Genomic DNA, 18,310 nt, shown 5'->3' on the forward strand with positions numbered 1-18,310 from the left:
GCTGATTATCCTAGATTATCCTGGTGGACGGGGTGTAATTATAAAGGACCTTTTAAGAGGGGAGAAAGGAGGGTTAACGTCTAGTAGTAAGATATTTCGGGATGAAAACAAGATGTTGGAGTGATGTGAGAAAGGGGTTAAGAGCCAAGGAAGTTAAGTGGCCTCTAGAAGCTGAAAAAGGCAGGAAAAGAGATAGTCTCCTCAAAGCCTCCAGAAGCACCCAGCCCTGCTCAAACCTTGATTTTGACCCAGTGAGACTGATTTTGGACTTCTGGTCCTGATATGGTTTGGCTGTGTCCCTACTCAAATCTTACCTTGAATTGTAGCTCCCATAATTCTCACATATTGTGGGAGGTACCTGGTGGGAGATAATTGAATCTTGGGGGCGGTTTCCCCCATAGTATTCTTGTGGTAGTGAATAAGTCTCATGAGATCTAATAATTTCATATGGGGTTTCCCCTTTTGGTTGGCTCTTTCTGTCTTGTCTGCCGCCATATAAGATGTGCCTTTCAGCAGCTGTGATTGTGAGGCCTCCCCAGCCACGTGGAACTGTGAGTCCATTAAACCTCTTTTTCTTTATAAATTACCTAGTCTCAGGTATGTCTTTATCAGCAGCATGAGAACAGTCTAATACAGGTCCCCTGGACTCTGAGATAATAAATGTATATTGTTTAAGCAACTAAGTTGGTGGCAGTTTTTTACAACAGCAATAGAAACTGAATACATCTAGGGACCTCCCCTCTTTAAAACCCTCCTTAAAAGAAGGGAGGTAAGTAATAAAATAGGCATAAATTTTGAGACAAGAGTAACAAGTTCATATGCAAATGTGGATTCTTCATCCTGGACAATAACCTTGACCTTTCTGAGTCTCTTTGCTACTGATAGTATTGATAATACCTGTCTCACAAAGTTATTGTGTGAAATTGAAAGAAAATATAGCAAGCCAACACGTCTTACATAGGATTATTTATATATGCTTATTTATTTTGTTTCCTTTCTCCTCATTTGACAGTCACAGAACCATGGTAAAGATAATAATATGAGAGATCTTATGGACAATACTGTCATGCAATCAATGGGAATTTCTGTGGAAAGATATGAGATTTATTCTGCAATATTTTTAAATACTTGTATAAGAAATCATAGATAGGTGCCGGAGGAATACAAAACTTTAATCAGACAGTATAAAATTGGTCATTCTGGAGAATTAACATGATGAGAGTATGTGTGGAATAATTGGAAGACTGAGAGGCAGATGGGAAAGTTAAAGATCATGTTTAACTCCATAATATATATATATATATATATATAATTATATACATACATATATAATATACATATATAAGTTTTATTTGTCAATTACAAAATTAATTAATTTAAAAAGTAAAGGGGAATTAGCAGAATCATAGAAGGTATTTCTTTTCAGTTTATGGGTTAATGACACAAATTATACTCATAAACCACTTTAGAGCTATAGTATTTTTGGGAACTGGACTCTGCAGTCAACTTTCTAGTTTAAAAAGTTACATAGTTTTTTCTCCTTGAAATTGCAAAACAAAGTTTAAGAATTTTTTTTTTTAAAGTATAGTATGCTGGTCCAAACATGAGAGAACAAGGGTGGCTATAGATGGATGGAACAGTAAACATCAGTGGTATTACGTCTGTGCAGAGGAGATGGGATTAAGAGGGTCAAAGGAACAGATTTCTTGAAAGAATGGTGATTCCACTCATGATCATGGCAATCCATTAAAAAAACAGGGTTAGGAAAATCAATACATAAAAAAAGTTTAAAGATATGTAGAACATTTAGTTATGGTTTGCTTAACTTTCCTGTCAGAGGTCATAGTAATTTCATAGGCATATTCAAAGACAATATAGAGCATTTAAATCTACATGAGACCCCTCTATTAACCTAAGAAACTGCTGCTGTTTATACTTCATCATTAAAGGTAGGATAAAAAAATTAATAAGAATTTAATTCTGCTACTTGCAAAATTTAATTTAATCAAAAGTATCAAATTTTATCTTGATACAAGTGCTAAACAATGTTCTTTTTTTTTTTTTTTAAATTGCTGATTTGATTGTATGATATCCAAGTGAGAATGTCATAAAAGATTTGTGGAAAAAACACCATAGCAGTTAAAATAATTGAGGATTTTAACCAATAATAGTTAAAATGCTTCAGACATACGTGTCGGAAACTTTCTGAGCATTATCTCCTTGGTTATTATTCTATAAGATAGTCAATATTTTTATTCATATTTTAAATATGAGGAAACTAAGACTCAAAGAGGCTAAATAACTTGCTTAGGGTTGCATAACTGGAAAGGAGAAGGGCTAGAGCAAGACTGAGTGGGGGCAACTTGGTATTTAGGTGGTAGTGATAGTTAAATCTGTTAGATTTAGTTTAGCAGGTGAAATGACAGAGAAAAATGGCGCTGAGAACTGAGGGATTAAATGTTCATTTATTCAATAAATATTTAAATACTTTAGTGACTGCTGAATGTAGAATAACACTTATATTTTAGGAATAGAAAAGGGAAGTGAACTAGGGAAGAAGATTTAATGCAATAAGCCAGAGAAAAGTTAAGGGTAGAGTGGGGCATGGAATTTCCTTTAAAAACACTGTTCACAGCCTTTTGGGAAGAAGAAAGAATGATCAAGAGGTCAGGTGACAAAGAGAGATTAAGGAGAATGAGGAGCAATAAAATACTGTGAAATTTGTTAAGATGGTCTCTTGCACAGGTCACAGCAAAGGAGATCAACAAGAATCAGATTAGATGAGCAGGACAGTTCACCACAAAATTGCACTGATTGTTATTTGCCCATATTACATTTCTATTCAAATTATAATAGGAAAGGAAAGATTAATTATTTTTTTATAATTGTCTTCTTAAATTTATATAATAGGGTTATATAAGTGGTTCATTTTAGGACTAAATAATTTGAAAGTTAATTTTCTTTTCATAAACAAATGGGAAGAGAAAATTATATTTTCTTGATTCTGCTTTGCCTCAAGTTACTGCTGTATGAGGTTCAATTTATAAAGCAATGAGCCTGAGTTGTGCATGGTTCATCAATTATTTCTGAGAGTGGTTCTAATGGAGAAGTTAGAAATGTTTTGAGCAATGGCGATACCACTGAAATGTGTCTGATCTCCCAAAGTGGCTGCTTGGAAATATAATGCTCATTTGGGTGTATAGTTCTTAGCGTGCTTGTTGACAAATTTGTCGCATTGCTTGCTAGTCACACTTCATGATTGTATGTCCTAAATGTATTTTCTTTGTGTTTTCTTAGAACATGTACTATCATTGATAGTCAAAGAAATATCTGCCTTAGTAAAACAAAATATTTAGAAGTTTAAGATTTCTGATGTAAGTAAAAATGTCTTTTCTTATGTTTTAAAAGTAAATAACATTTTTTCACTTTAGTGAATTCATATACCTCAATGAATTAATTAAAATAGTATGACAGATATAGAAGTATTGTATAAATTTAAAAATCAGCTTTTGGAAGGTAGAGAATGTTTAAATCCACATTGTAATCTCATAGTCGTCATCATATTTGTTATCATTTGATCTGTTGCAATTTTCTTTTACTGTAGCTGAATATTTTTAGAACACAAAGATAAATAATCATTTAATTGACCCCTTCCCCTGTGTTTTACATTTCTGTGTTGCCATAGTGTATACACAGCATCCGTTAAACTATTCTCCTGAGCTAACCTTTCCTGTCTTTACTGTCTGGTGAAGACCTCAGTATTCAATGCAAAAATATGCAAGGCAGAGTAGCAGTCATGGGAGAGAGTAATAAAGCTAAGTAATATAATTTTAAAAAGAGTATCTTAACTGAAATCTATGTACACACTTAGCCAAATTTTTTTATTAACTTTTTAATAAAAAATTTAATAAGAAATTAGCTCAATAGAATACCACAGTCTGGGTAGTACGATTCTATTAGGTAATATCACAGTCTGTGTAGTGGAATGTTGACATACTGAGAAGAATGATTCTTTGTAAATTCTAGCATTTTAAAAATGTACAATATTTGAGATGGTACTAAGATTCTCTTAATATTTTAAGACACTGATGCCTAATAAAAAATGGAAGTAACACAAATTTAAGCTATATGTGTCTATTACATCCAAATACATTTTAAGTATAGCATACAAGATCGTTGACTATTTTATAAGGGAATGGCTCAATACCTTTTATAATATATTACTAGAATAAATTGTCAAAGCCATGATATAAATTAAAGTTTATTTAATTATGTTTTTGCAACTATATCCACATTTCAACTATGGATAACTTGTACCATCCTATTTATAAACTATTCTGAATAGAAAAGGAAAAAGACAAATAAAATTCTCACGAAGCCAATCACTTTTTTTTCCCTCAAATCATAGCAAGATTATTTTTATTTATTTTCTTCATGACCAGGTATCTCCTCCTGCATGGTCAGTTTGCTTTCACATCATTTTTTTTAATCCTTAACTTGTAAACTTCATTTTTTTTAAATGGAGAAGGAAAAATGGCAATTAGAAACTATTCACTCTTTCTTGCAAGTATTATAAAATACCTGGCTTGATTCTTAGGGATATTCAACCATTCATTTTTTTGACAGGTTAAATGGGTTTCTCTTAATATGTAGATTATTGCTGAAATAACTCTCTTTTTAACAGCATAAAGAAGGCAGGAAGTCATCTAATATGTGCACTGCCAGGAATCAGACAGTAACCACATCTTGCATTGAATTTATCATTCTTTGACTACTTGAGACTTTTATTTTATTTTATTTATTTATTTTTTAGATGGGGTTTCACTCTTGTTGCCCATGCTGAGTGCAATAGTGCGATCTCAGCTCACTGCAACCTCTGCCTCCCAGGTTCAAGCGATTCTCCAGCCTCAGCCTTCCAACTAGCTGAGATTACAGGCATCTGCCAGAATGCCCAGCTAATTTTTTGTATTTTTATTAGAGATGGGGTTTCACCATGTTGGCCAGGCTGGTCTCGATCTCCTGACCTGAGGTGATCCACCTGCCTCCGTCTCTCAAAGAGCTGGGATTACAGGCGTGAGCCACTGTGCCCGGCCTGAGCCTTTTAATCTTCTGAGTAGTGGTGCTTTAGGCTTCACTTATAGACTGGCTACAGGAAATTCAGAAATGTCATACATACATTAATTTTCAACTAACTGATTTTTAGATAATATGCTTTACACGGAAGAACATTACACAAGTTGTTAATCTGGATGCTATTACAACAAATATACTTTGTTCAACAGCAACTAAAAAACTTTTTTTTTGTTGATTTCCCACTGATTACCTAGAAGTCCAAAATGCTGGCCTGGTAGTATGTAAACTGTTTTTCTAAAACACAGGTGTTTGTGTTTTTGTTTTCCCTCTCAGACACACTGACTGAAAGTCCCACTGTTTTATAACTACTTCTGTTCTCGAAATTTCTTCTACTTGGAATTCTTTACCCAGTTTTTGTCTTCTGTAATTTCTCAAGGCATAGCTTAAAAAGTTTCCCCTCTTAGAAGGCTTTGGTGTTCTCCAAAGAACCAACCTATCAATAACCTTCAGTTGGTAGCATTGTGATGCTGCTGACTACGTATTTTCTACTGCAATATCCAGTGTTCCAGTCTTTTTTCTTATCTAAGGTAGAGACAGTCTCGTACATCTCACAGCATATGGCATGGTGCCTAGCACTATATGAATGTTCAGTGAATATTTGCAAAAAGAATAAATGAAATGGATAGGTAGAAAAACAATATGTAAAACTAAGGAACACACTCAAAAAAAAGAGTAACCAAAAATGACGAAGAGGTTCTTAAATAAATTATTAATGACAGTGATCTCTATTAGTAAGCTGCTATCATGTGCAACACACTGCATACTAGCTTTAAAGAGAGTATCTAATTTCATTCTTATAAAAATTCTAAGATCCTCATTATATATGTGAGAAAATAAGCTCAGAGAATCATTTCCTTCTTCCCAAAAGTTACTTAGTTTAAGTGGTGGAGAAAGGATTCAAACAGGTTTAACTGATTCCAAAATCCATGTTCTTTCACGATTTAAAATTTCAAATTATGTTCATCCTTTGCTGCAACAAAAGAATAAAAGTAGCAAGCTTTATCCTGATGACCCATGAAATGATTTTTTTTAGGGAAGCTAAGCTCTGTGAGAATAATACAAGAACAGGTTTATTCAGGATCATACCTTAATACTGTTATTTGTAGGTCTAGATATGGTGATAAATATTTAATTAGAAGAGTATACGGAACACATGTTAAAAAGAGGATTTGTGCAAACTCATTAGGCAGGCTTTCAAGCTTTGTAATGACATAAGTGACAAGTGGATTATGGTTTTTTTAAAAGATGTGTCAACCCAATCTTGTTGGGGGAAGGGAAAGAAAGTGGAGAAAGAGAAAAAAAGAGATGGAACGCATATTCTTTTGTAAATTTAACAAATGATTTCACATGCTTCATGCTGTTTATTCTGTGGGATTGTTCTCTTAGTAGTTAAATATACACACTCATAAATACCACATATTTCCTACTGTCCGTTTAAAATTTGCAGCTCATGCTTTATTTCCAATAGCTCTTTTCTCTTCAGCATCTGTGTTTTTCTGTGTTTTTTGTGTCCCAAGTTTCTTACATATATTACAACACAATTCAGAGGCCTCTTTTTTATTTTATCAAGTTTTTAAGCTTGATAGCTTAATAGAAACAAGATAAGCTTGATAGAAACAATGTCCAGTGACCTTCCATGATATAACTTTAAAAGCATATTGTACTCATTGTTCTATGAAAAGATTTAATTCTTCCTGAAATAGAATTCAATATAGAATCCAATTCAATTCTAAAACAAAAATGGAAGAATGTTAGTAGAAAATACTTCATAAACTGTATTTGATCTTGACTGTAATAGCATATAACTATTTATTATCTCTTCTTTAAAGGTGATAACCTAAAGTGAGCATTAAGATTTTTTACTTATGGTTACATGAGAAGTACGCTTTTTAAATTAATAACTGCTGGATGTGGAATTGAAGCTCAGGTCTCTTTAAGTCCAAATATACTTTCTACTACACTTATGTTGAAAAGTTCACTGTCTAGAAATGTAGCCTAGATTAGCAAAGGCATGCAGACCCAAAGACAATGCTATATATACATCTTTTTATAATCATGATGTGTTTAGAGAGCCATATGTTAAACTTTTTCCAAAGGATTAATAATTTTGAATTATATTTTATGTCATAAAACATGTTTTGTTTTACTTTTTTCAGCTTTTTATTTTGACATAATTATATATTCACAGGAAGATATAAAGACAGAACAGACAGGTTTCAGACCCTTTGCACAAGTCTATCCCAGTGGTTGGCATGGTTTGCATCTTATATAATTATAGTGCAGTAACAAACCAGTAGTTGACACTGGGGAATATGTGTTTGTCCTTTGTCATTTTATCACATTTGTAGATTTACATAACCACCAGTGAAGTCAAGACACAGAACTATTCCATTACCTCAAAGATCTCCCTCATGTTATGCCCTTATAGTACCTTCTCTGCATCATCCCTAAACCCTGGAAACCACTCATCTCTCCTTTTTTTTTTTGTCATTTTGAGAATATTATAAAAATGCGATCATACCTTACATGACCTTTTGAGATGGGCTCTTTCCAATCAGCATAATGTTCTCATGGTTAATCCACATCATTTCCCATGTGACTAGCCCTTGCCTTTTTATTGCTGAGTAGTATTTCATAGTACTACTTAAGGACACTTTTCTTGTTTAGGGGTTTTGATCTATGACACATAGAGCTGCTATGAATAGTGTAGGTATTTGTATAGACATACATTTTATTTATCTGGATTAAATGTGTAGGATTACAATTGATGGGTCCTATGGTAAGTGTGTGTTTGTGTGTATGTGTGTGTGTGTGTGTGTGTGTGTGTGTATTTAAGAAACTGCCAAATTACTTTCAGAGAGACTATCACTTTATATGCTACCTGCAGTGTATGAGAGGTGCACTGTTTCTGCATCCTAATGAGATTTTTGTTTTGTCATTAAAGACATTTTTATCTGTTCTAATAGATCGGCAGTGATAACTCATCTTGGTCTTAATTTTAATTCCCTAACAGCTCTTGATGTTGACCCTTTTCTTCGTGTGATATTTGCCATCTACATGTTCTCTTCAGTGAAGTGCCTCTTGTATTTTACCTTTTCTCTAATTGAATTGTTAGTTGTTATTATTTTTTTAACAGTTGAGGTTTTTTTTTTAATTAAAACAATTTTTTTGAGACATTTGGATAGGAGGAGAGTATCTCGCTCTGTCACCCAGGCTGGAATGCAGTGGCATGACTGTAGCTCACTGACTGCAGCCTTGAACTGCTGGGCTCAATCCATCTTCCTGCCTCAGCCGCCGGAGTAGCTAGGACTACAGGTGTAAGGCACAGGCCCCATGTCTGGCTAAACTGTTGAGTTTTGAGAATTCTTTATGTATGGTAGATATGAACTCTTTACTAGATATGCAGCTTGCAAATATTACTTCCTAGTATGTGGTTTGCCTTTTCATTCTCTTAGCAGGCTTTTTCACAGAACAAAGGTTTTTAGTTTTCGTAAAGTTCAATTTATTGTTGTTTCTTTTATGAATTGTGCTTTTGATGTCATGTCTAATGACTCTTCCCCAGGTCCTAGATCCCAAATACTTTCTCCTGTTATATTCTAACCATTTTAGAGTTACATTTAAGTCTATGATTCATTTAAAACTAATTTTTTAAGTATAAGATGTGAAGTTTTGAACAAGGTTGACTTTTTTGCCTATTGATATTCAATTGATAGTTTGGCAGGGATTAAATTTTGGGCTAAAAATCATTTCCCTTTATAATTTTGATCGTACTGCTCCATTGTCTTTTTCTATCCAATCTTACTGATTACTGATCCATATAATTCTCATTTCTTTGCATTTTTATTACTGGTATTATGAGATATTTTGATTCTGTTCCTTTGCATGGTTCTTTTTTCATTTACTGAATTATCTTTTAAATATGGAGCTTTATGTTCAGATCTGGGAATTTTTCTTTCATTATTTTAAAAAATAATTTTCTCTTTCAATTCTGTTTTCTTTTTTTGTACCTTAAGCTTATCAGTTAGATTATGAACATCCTGAATTTTACTTCTTTATTAGTAATTTTTACCATGGTAAGCCCTCAGTCTAAGATTCTACTTCATTTTCCCTGTTGTATTTTTTTCATCAAATAATTTCCCCAGAATTAAAAAGGATTTCTTTTTATTTAAGACCGTTCTCTAAATATCTTCATTGTTGTGGATATATGCAATGTTCATTCGTTTAATATTACTTTTAAATGGTCTCAAGGGAAAAGAGATAAATACATTTTCAATCTTTTAACAAAAGTAGAGACACTTGTATCTAAATTTTTAAAAAATATTTAAAGTAGTAAATGTTTCAAAATGTTTGATTATTTTTCTAACTCATGATTTTCATAATCTTCTAGTATTTTATCAAATACTTGTACCTTAATTTTTAAGTTACTCTCATTGTGCCACTCATTAGGTTTTTAAGTATGTCAGACTTTTTGAATAATATGTTTTAAAGTCAATTTAAATTATACACAGTCTTATTTATTTATTTAGAGACAGAGTCTTGCTCTGTCACCAAGCTGGAGTGCAGTGGCATGATCTGGGCCCACTGCAACCTCTGCCTCCCGGGTTCAATCGATTCCCCTGCCTCAGCCTCCCAAGTAGCTGGGACTACAGGTGCCTGCCACCACGCTAATTTTTTGTCTTAGCCTAGAGACGGGATTTCACCATGTTGTCCAGGTTGGTCTCGATCTCCTGACCTCGTGATCTGCCTGCCTAGGCCTCCCAAAGTGCTGGGATTATAGGCGTGAGCCACCACACCCAGCCACAGTCATACTTATTTAAAATAGAATTTTTTTAAATCAGATTACTTACAACTTTTTGATCCAGAAACAAGGAAGAAAATAAATTCCACAAAATTTGCATGGCTGCATACAGCCGGACATTAACAAGAATGTAGAGCTATTATTTATTCAGGGATTCATATATTCCATTATAGTCTTTCTTAAAGTAGTCTAGTTGAGTAGAGCCAAAACATATTCATCAACCATAGGTTTGAGTTAGTACCACATACACAAGCACTGATACAATCTACTACATCATAATCACCTAATTAATTACAAAATACATCTCAGTGCCACATTCCCAACTATTGCACAGATACACTTGGTTACCCCTCAGCTCATCAAACTCAAAGTGTCTAAAACTGAATTCATTTTCCATTGTCTATCATTCAATCCTTATTTTTTGTTTTGACTTAACTATACTTGTAGTCACTAAAATTAAAAGCTTCAGAGTTATCATTAACATAACTTCACATGAAGATAATGGCTTGTCAGGTCTCATTTAGATATCTCTCACATTTATCTATAACTCTCCAACTCCAGCAGCATTCCCTTTGTCCATGCCTCACTTCTTAGTGATTAATGCATCTCTTAACTAATTGTACTGTCTCCAGATTCTTCTCCTTCCAATCCATCCTACATATCTTAGAAGAGTCTTACTGAAAAACATAAGATCTCATTTTTTTTTGCCCTAGATTCTTACATGCCTCCATAATTTACCAAATTTTGTGTAAACCTTTTAAGACGACTTTCAACATCTGCCAAAATCTGGTTTCAACCTGATTTTCTAGATTTTTTTCAAAGTTTATTGGGTCAAAGTAGCTTCTACTTTAGGAAAATTCTCTTCGCCCCCGTATTTTTCTTGAATTCTGAACCATTTCGTACATCTGTCGGTATTTTAAACTCCCTCTGGAATTGATTTAACCTCACCATCTTTAGTTGTCTAAATTCTACCCATGGATTTCAAAGCTTTGTTTCATGATTTCCCATCTCTGATCCACAGAACTGGAAATGATCTCTTGCTCCTCTGAACTTTCGTAACACCTATTATATGCTTTATCACTTTCTATCTTGTGTAATTCTAGTGTGTGACCATGTCTTATCTCTCCTTTTAGACTTCTTATTCCATAAGGATAAGTTAAATATTTATTCAGCTTTAAATTCTTCTCAACAACTAACATATTACCTCATATATAACAATACCAGTTGATATATAATATTAATAACAATGTTGGATGTAGAAATATAAAATGTTCAAAAATTTATATTTTTCTTCCTCCCTCAACCTTTAGGGAGCTCTTCACCACATGATTCTAGCTTATTATAAACAAGTATAAAAGACGAAATTTATCACTGAATTAGAATACTTCTGTTTAAATCAATAAGCTTGTATACCTAATCCTACTTATAATATGGAAAAGGCAAAGAATGTCTATTCTGTGTGTGTAGGTTTTTGGGGTTTGGAGCATGATTCAGTTTTTTTTTTTTTTTTTTTACTTTTCCCTGCCTATGCTGACCTCCTTTTCTCATCTGTACTATTGCCTGAGGCAGTAAGATTATAGCACAAAGATTTGACTACAGTTTTATATTAATTGCATGACACACCTCATTTGAGAAACATCTCTCTTCTTCATATAATCTATGAAACTGCCTTAGTACTTTAATTCCTTTGTTACAGAAATTCTTTTAAGTTAGAGTAATAGGTCATTATATGTTTTTATTTTTCTTATGTAAGTCACAATTTACATAGATGCCCCTTTTCTCTTAATAATAAGCAGAGAAATTAAAGGACACTTCCATATTCTTTTCAAAATAGAATCAGAAATAGAAAAAATGTAGTTGTGGTACACAGAAGGCCTGGTTAATCTCAGAGAAATGGCCTAGGGAAGCAAAATTAACAATGAAATGAACTATACCTCTGCTCATAATGAAGCTAACATATATCCAAGGAAAAATGAATAGGTAATTGAATTTTATGCTCATACTAATGGGATCAGTTCTGTATATTTTAGATATTCAGTATCACTGAATTCACTGAGGTATTATCAATTTATTTCCAGTTAAACCTGACAATATTGGCCACTAAAATCTATGTAATATCTGTTAATATTAAATTTGTGATTTATGGTATCAAAAAACTTATAACCTACATCATTATGAGTGATACTAACTTCCCTGATTGTCTTCTTGTTTAAAAAGAAAAAAAATGCTCATGGAATTGTAAAGTTGATCTATGAGAAATAATGTTAAATTGTATAACATTTTAAAGGAGTAAGTTAATTGAATTTAATCATATTTACAATGTGAATGTATGAGACTTCAGTATCAAGCTTTAATATTTCTATATCAATAAATATGATTCTTGAACATAATAGCTATCCCCTGTAAATTATTTGTTGATTTATTTAATCAATCCTCTGTTAAACTTAAGGGTTATTTCTCCTTATCCGCTATTGTAATACTGTGACGAACATCCTAATGTACCCATATTTTATACATATATAGTTATATCAATGTAAATTCTTAGAAATGAGATTGCTAGATCAAATTTTATGCACAATGTATATTTTGATAATTATTTCCAAACTTCCCATTAGACACTCTTTACCAATTTGCTTTTGCAAGTCCTATTTTTCTGAACTTTTCCAACGAGTTTTTATCATTTAAAATAAAAGTCTTTGCCATTTTGATTAAAGAAAATAATATAATGGCCTAGCATAGTTGATGGCCTGTTTTGTTAAGATTCTTATCTGAAGCTCAGAAACATTTAACTTAGAAAAACATAATGAACCATAGAGACAAATTATTAATTCAATTACTAACTTATTAATTCAACTACTAAGCACTTACTCTACAAATAATAAAATCAACTAATTTCAGGTAACCATCTGTGTTTAATTTTTATCTCTAATTCTTATACCTCTTATCCTGTATATTGAGCTAATACATTTTACATATGAAATTAGTATTAATTCCAATAGTCTTGTATCATACGTCTGTCCCTGGCTGCCCTCGGAGCCGTGCCCAGCCTGGCATGCATATGCGGTGGTTAAGGATACAGTTAAAGGATCAATCACGTGTGTCCATGACAGAGACGCACGCGGCCCTGTATGCCTTCTTTTTTAAAGTTGAGAATATGGTATTCATTTTGCCTATGGGATATTGTTCACATTGCCAATTACATGGATTTTACTCCTCAAAGTAAAGACAACCTTATTGGTTTCCACTTTGATCAGACAATATGACTTAAATATAAGCATTTCATGAGAAATTGTAAATCTTCAGTTGCTATAGAAGTCAGAGTCTTTATTTTTTGCCATGTTAATTCATTCCTCGTGTCATCATTTCATGCATATAACAGGGGATATATCAGGCTTTCTATATTTACTAAATGCTCAGTTTGTTACTTAATAGAACTTTGCTTTCCATATAGCAAATTCTTGTAAGACTGTTTTTTGTGGCCGCGAGCGGTGGCTCACGCCTGTAATCCCAGCACTTTGGAAGGCTGAGGTGGGTGGATCACGTGAGGTCAGGAGTTTGAGACCAGCCTGGCCAACATGGTGAAACCCTGTCTCTGCTAAAAATACAAAAATTAGCCAGGTATGGTGGCACATGCCTGTAATCCCAGCTACTCGGGAAGCTGAGGCAGAAGAATCACTTGAATTTAGGAGGTGAAGGTTGCAGTGAGCTGAGATCATGCCATTGCACTCCAGCCTGGGCAACAAGAGTGAACCTCCATCTCAAAAATAAATAAAAAAAATTAAAAAAAATAAGAATGTTTTTTAAAATGCAATAATTTTAAATCTTATAGACTTTTGAGATTTAGCATTATTACTAGGTTTTTACTTTCTGGATTTCTTGCATTTATATGATCTATGTATTTTATAATCTACTCATTGCTAGAATATTTTGTTGTCACTTCTTTTTCTGATGCTTTTTCGGAGGCTACTGTCATTTTCCTGAACTCTGCACATTTTATATTGCACTTATTTTCTTTTTATTCATTGCTCTTTGCCACTTGGTAATACCCATATCAACCTCTTTATTAAGGTCACATGCCGTCTGGGTGACTTGTATGGCTTCTTAGGTCAGTTAAATGTTTAACAATTTCTCTATTATTCGATGCACATTGAAAGACTTTATGTGCTTCTACACATTCTATTATTATTTTTGAAGGAAATGGATGACTTCTCTAGGACTCGTTGAAAAACCATTTTATTAGAACATAAAGTGGATTTTTCTACCATCCTTGACAATACTCTAAAACAGGATAAAAGAGCCCTAGAACTTTGTGTGTGTTAGAACTTTTTGGAAAGCTCTTTTGACTTTACTATCTATAATATTAGAATTATGCAGATCTGTACATTAATTTATTGGCATTCTTTACCTGCTGTGAACAAGTGGTTAGTACAATTTATGTCCTTCTTGACTTAAATGATAGGCACATAAAGATGCTACTTCCAAAGTTTGGGGAGAATATTGTGTTTGAAAACAGTTGTGTATATTATAAATACAAACTGAGTTAATACATATTGCATATAAAATACTTTTATTTCAACAGGACTCTATCATTGTGTGCATTTCCATATTCTAAAACTGAGAAAATTGTATTTCACTTTGCATATTCAATTTCTTGAATTTTATTCATCAAAATAAAGACAACTTTCTTGGCTTTCATGTTGATTAAGCAATATGACAAACATAATGAGTACACACATAAGTACTTTTCAATTTATAAAATTATTTCCTTATGTCATTCCAAGTTGTTAAAAATAATTTTGAGGTAAATATTATTAACTGTATTTTTTAGGTGTGGAATTTTTCTTAAGTCATAAAATTAGCAAGCTGTAGAGTTAAAATTTGAACACATTTTGTTTAGCCATTTTTAGAGAGTCTAATTTGGCTTCTTTCTTTCTCTATCCAGTTCATAACACTGGATACAACACCATTGTGTATATCATAATGGCTTAATGTATTTTAAAATAACTTTTATGTCATTAAGTGGTATAACATAAAAAGAAACATCATTATTTTAAAGTCATGTCAAACCTTTTTACAAATCTAGTGCCACAAAGGCTACCTAGATTTGTTAGTCCATAGAGACAACAGTCATTCCATATTCCTTATATTTAAGTTGTAATATTTGCAGGATTCATAGCTTTCAAGTATCCATTATGAGTCACAGAAGAGCCATATTTTATCTTAATAATGTAAATAATTAAAATCATTCCTATAGAATACAACTTCTGTTTTGCAAGGTAACATATACAGATCCATATTCTTTCTGCACGATCTGTCTACAGTTAATCAAATAACAATTTTTATTAGTATCACAAGATGATTTAAAACTAGAAAACCTCACAAACTGCATCTCAGAAAGGTCTAATGCCCAGAATCTCTAAGGAACTTAAACAATTCAACAAGCAAAAAACAAACCAATTACAAATTGGGCAAAGGACATGAACAGAGACTTCTCAAAAGAGGACATACATACAGCCAACAAGCATATAAAAAGTGCTCAACATCACTAATCAGAGAAATGCAAATCAAACCACTATGAGATGCCATCTCACACCAGTCAGAATGGCTATTATTAAAAAGTCAAAAAATAACAGATGTTGGCAAAGTGACAGAGAAAAGGCAACACTTATACACTGGTGGGAATGTAAATTAGTTTAGCCTCTGTGCCGTGCAGTTTGGAGATTTCTCAAAGAACTTAAAACAGAACTACCATTTGACCCAGCAGTCCCATGACTGGATATTTACCCAAAGGAATATATATTGTTCTACCAAAAAGACACATGCACCCATATATTCATCGCGGTACTATTCACATTAGTAAAGATGGGTACTCAACCAAGATGCCCATCAACTGGGTAAAGATAATATGCTACATATATACCATAGAAAACTCCACAGCTATAAAACAGAAACCAAATCATGTCCTTTGCAGATATGTGGCTGCAGCTGGACGTCATTATCCTAAACAAATTAATTCAGAGACAGAAAGCCAAATACCTCCGGTTCTTAGTTATAAGTGGGAGCTAAACATTATGTCCATGTGAACACAAAGATGGGAAAAATAGACACTACCTACTGGATACTATGCTCACTACATGAGTGATGAAATCATTTGTACACCAAACCCCAGCATAATATAATAACCTAAAATAAAAGTTGAAAAACAAAACTAAAATAAGATATTCAAGCCAGATCATCCTTATTCCCAAGGATAGTGGAAATTAAAAACGGAGAGAAGAGGCCAAGATTTAACTCTGTTATCACCAAAAGGATTTTTGTAGCTTATAGAGTCTCACCTTTCCATCCTTCTCTTAGACTCATCAATTTCCTATTTTTCAATTAAACTTCTGAATGATTACCATGCTACTAAGACATTTCTTGTCCTGGGATGGACTTTGTAGGCTTACCTTTGATGAGATTCAATACAAAATTTTTTAACATCGAAGTTAGGATAAGTAGTGTTTAGTAAATACGAATAAAGCAAATGTAATTTTTTTCTATGGATGGAGGTTTTTGAATGCCAAAATTTTATAATTATGTGTGTGTGTGTGCGTGCACATCTGTGTGCACGCACACACACATTCCTCTGTGAATATTTTTGGTGTTTTATGGGCAGATTTCCAACTGCAACATAATCATTATTTCAGTTTTTTCCAATGTGAAATTCACATTGAAATGAAATACTATTCTTAAGGGAACAAGAAGTCATATGCTTGATACTCAGTTCAATTCTACAACTACTGCTATATGAAATCGTTGTTAAGTGCAACTGCTAATGCCTTATCTTGCTGTGAAGCAGATCTCTTTCAATAGAGGAATCTAAACAAGGAATAATTATATGTAAATGTAGATCAGTAATCAAACTGAAGTGAAAACTCGCCTAATGAGAAAATTGTTTAAATATCTTGTAGAATTGGTCATTCTAGAGCTTTACTAACTTCATTTCAACCAAAATATAACTAAAGATATTGTTAGTAAAAAGACCCATTGATCCTTTAATATTAAAGAAAACTCTTTATGCTGTTTTTATGAAGTTATGACTGTAGAGAAATAAACGTGTCTGTGGAAACAGTTAATAATGATTACATGTGTATTATTTCTATCTATATTTAGCTATATATTTGCTTTTCTTTATTAACTGTGGTATTTCTTAGGGATGAATAATGAAACATGATGCAAACATTTACATGAGGCAAAATTAGTTTTTTAACAATCAGTTTTTTTTTTTTTGCTTACAAACAACTTTTTTGAATACATTTCTTAGCATAATACTTGAATCTGTCTAAGGAATAGCCTGATTTATAATCTCTGGGCTGTGCATTTATGATTTGGAACTTTAGTTTTTATTCATTTCTGAACCTATGCATTCTACTTGGATCATCTTAATAACTTTTTGAGTAATCTTCAGGAAATTTATCCCCATCACTTTCAGGCTGATGTTTGTCCAGTCTTCACCTGCAGTTCAACCCTTCTTCTGAGCTTATTATCATTTCCATTGCCACTTAAAATCTCCATAAGCGTCTAAGTATCTATATGCTCATCATCTTTGCCCTCTATCCACATGTCTCCTTCTATAACTTTTTTTCCCAGTCAATTTTTCAATCATCTACTCAGTGACACAAGCAAATCTGGGAGTCATTTTTCATTCTTCCCTCACTCTTGCCATTATCTATTTTCTTCATGTTATATATTTTCTTCATATTTCCTGATTTATTCATTTCAGTTTCTCTTTACTTTCAGTAGTCTGTCACAACTTTTGCCTGACATTCCTGCAACAGAGCCTTAAGTGCTCACCTGGCAGCTTCTCTTTCCTTTCTAAAGGCCATACTCCATAATGCAACAGGATTCATCTCTGTGAAAAGCAAATCTGAGATTATGTAGTTGCCTGAGCAGATGCCATGCAAATAAATGGAATTTCCTTCAAAGCCAAACTTTATGCAAAGGCAGAAAGAGGCAACTGCGTTTGTGGGGTAAAACAAGGAGTGACTACACTTTCTTCATCTCAAACTTCTCTTGTTGCAAAACTAACCTGTATCTGCAATTTCCATCTTCCTCATCCTTTGTATCAAGACACAAAGTCTCTTTTAAAAACACAACACTTATTTTTTAAATAAACTATTTTGGAATAGTTTCAGTCTTACAGACAAGTTGCAAAGATGATATAAAATCCAGATAGATGCTTCATCCATCCCCGCCCCCTTAATATTTTACATCATCATGACAGGTTTTTAAAAACAGAAGTCAACAGTAGTATATTACTGATATTTAAACTCTGAAATTTATTCAGATTTCATCTGGTTTCCCACTGATTTCCTCTTTCTACTTCAGAATCCAATCCAG

The 18,310-nt window shown here is 33.0% G+C and overlaps 1 protein-coding gene across 1 annotated transcript in view; it reads right to left on the reverse strand.

The window, feature by feature from the left end:
* The window catches only part of RGS21 (regulator of G protein signaling 21), a 42,959-nt gene extending 25,139 nt beyond the window's left edge, over nucleotides 1–17,820 (reverse strand). The window contains exon 1 of the mRNA XM_058430928.1: nucleotides 17,765–17,820. Within this exon, the coding sequence (XP_058286911.1) occupies nucleotides 17,765–17,820 (56 nt within the window). The remainder of the gene's footprint in view (nucleotides 1–17,764) is intronic.
* Nucleotides 17,821–18,310: the final 490 nt, after the last annotated feature.

Source organism: Hylobates moloch, unplaced genomic scaffold, assembly GCF_009828535.3.
Source record: "Hylobates moloch isolate HMO894 unplaced genomic scaffold, HMol_V3 SCAFFOLD_18, whole genome shotgun sequence".
Taxonomy (NCBI): Eukaryota; Metazoa; Chordata; class Mammalia; order Primates; family Hylobatidae; genus Hylobates; species Hylobates moloch.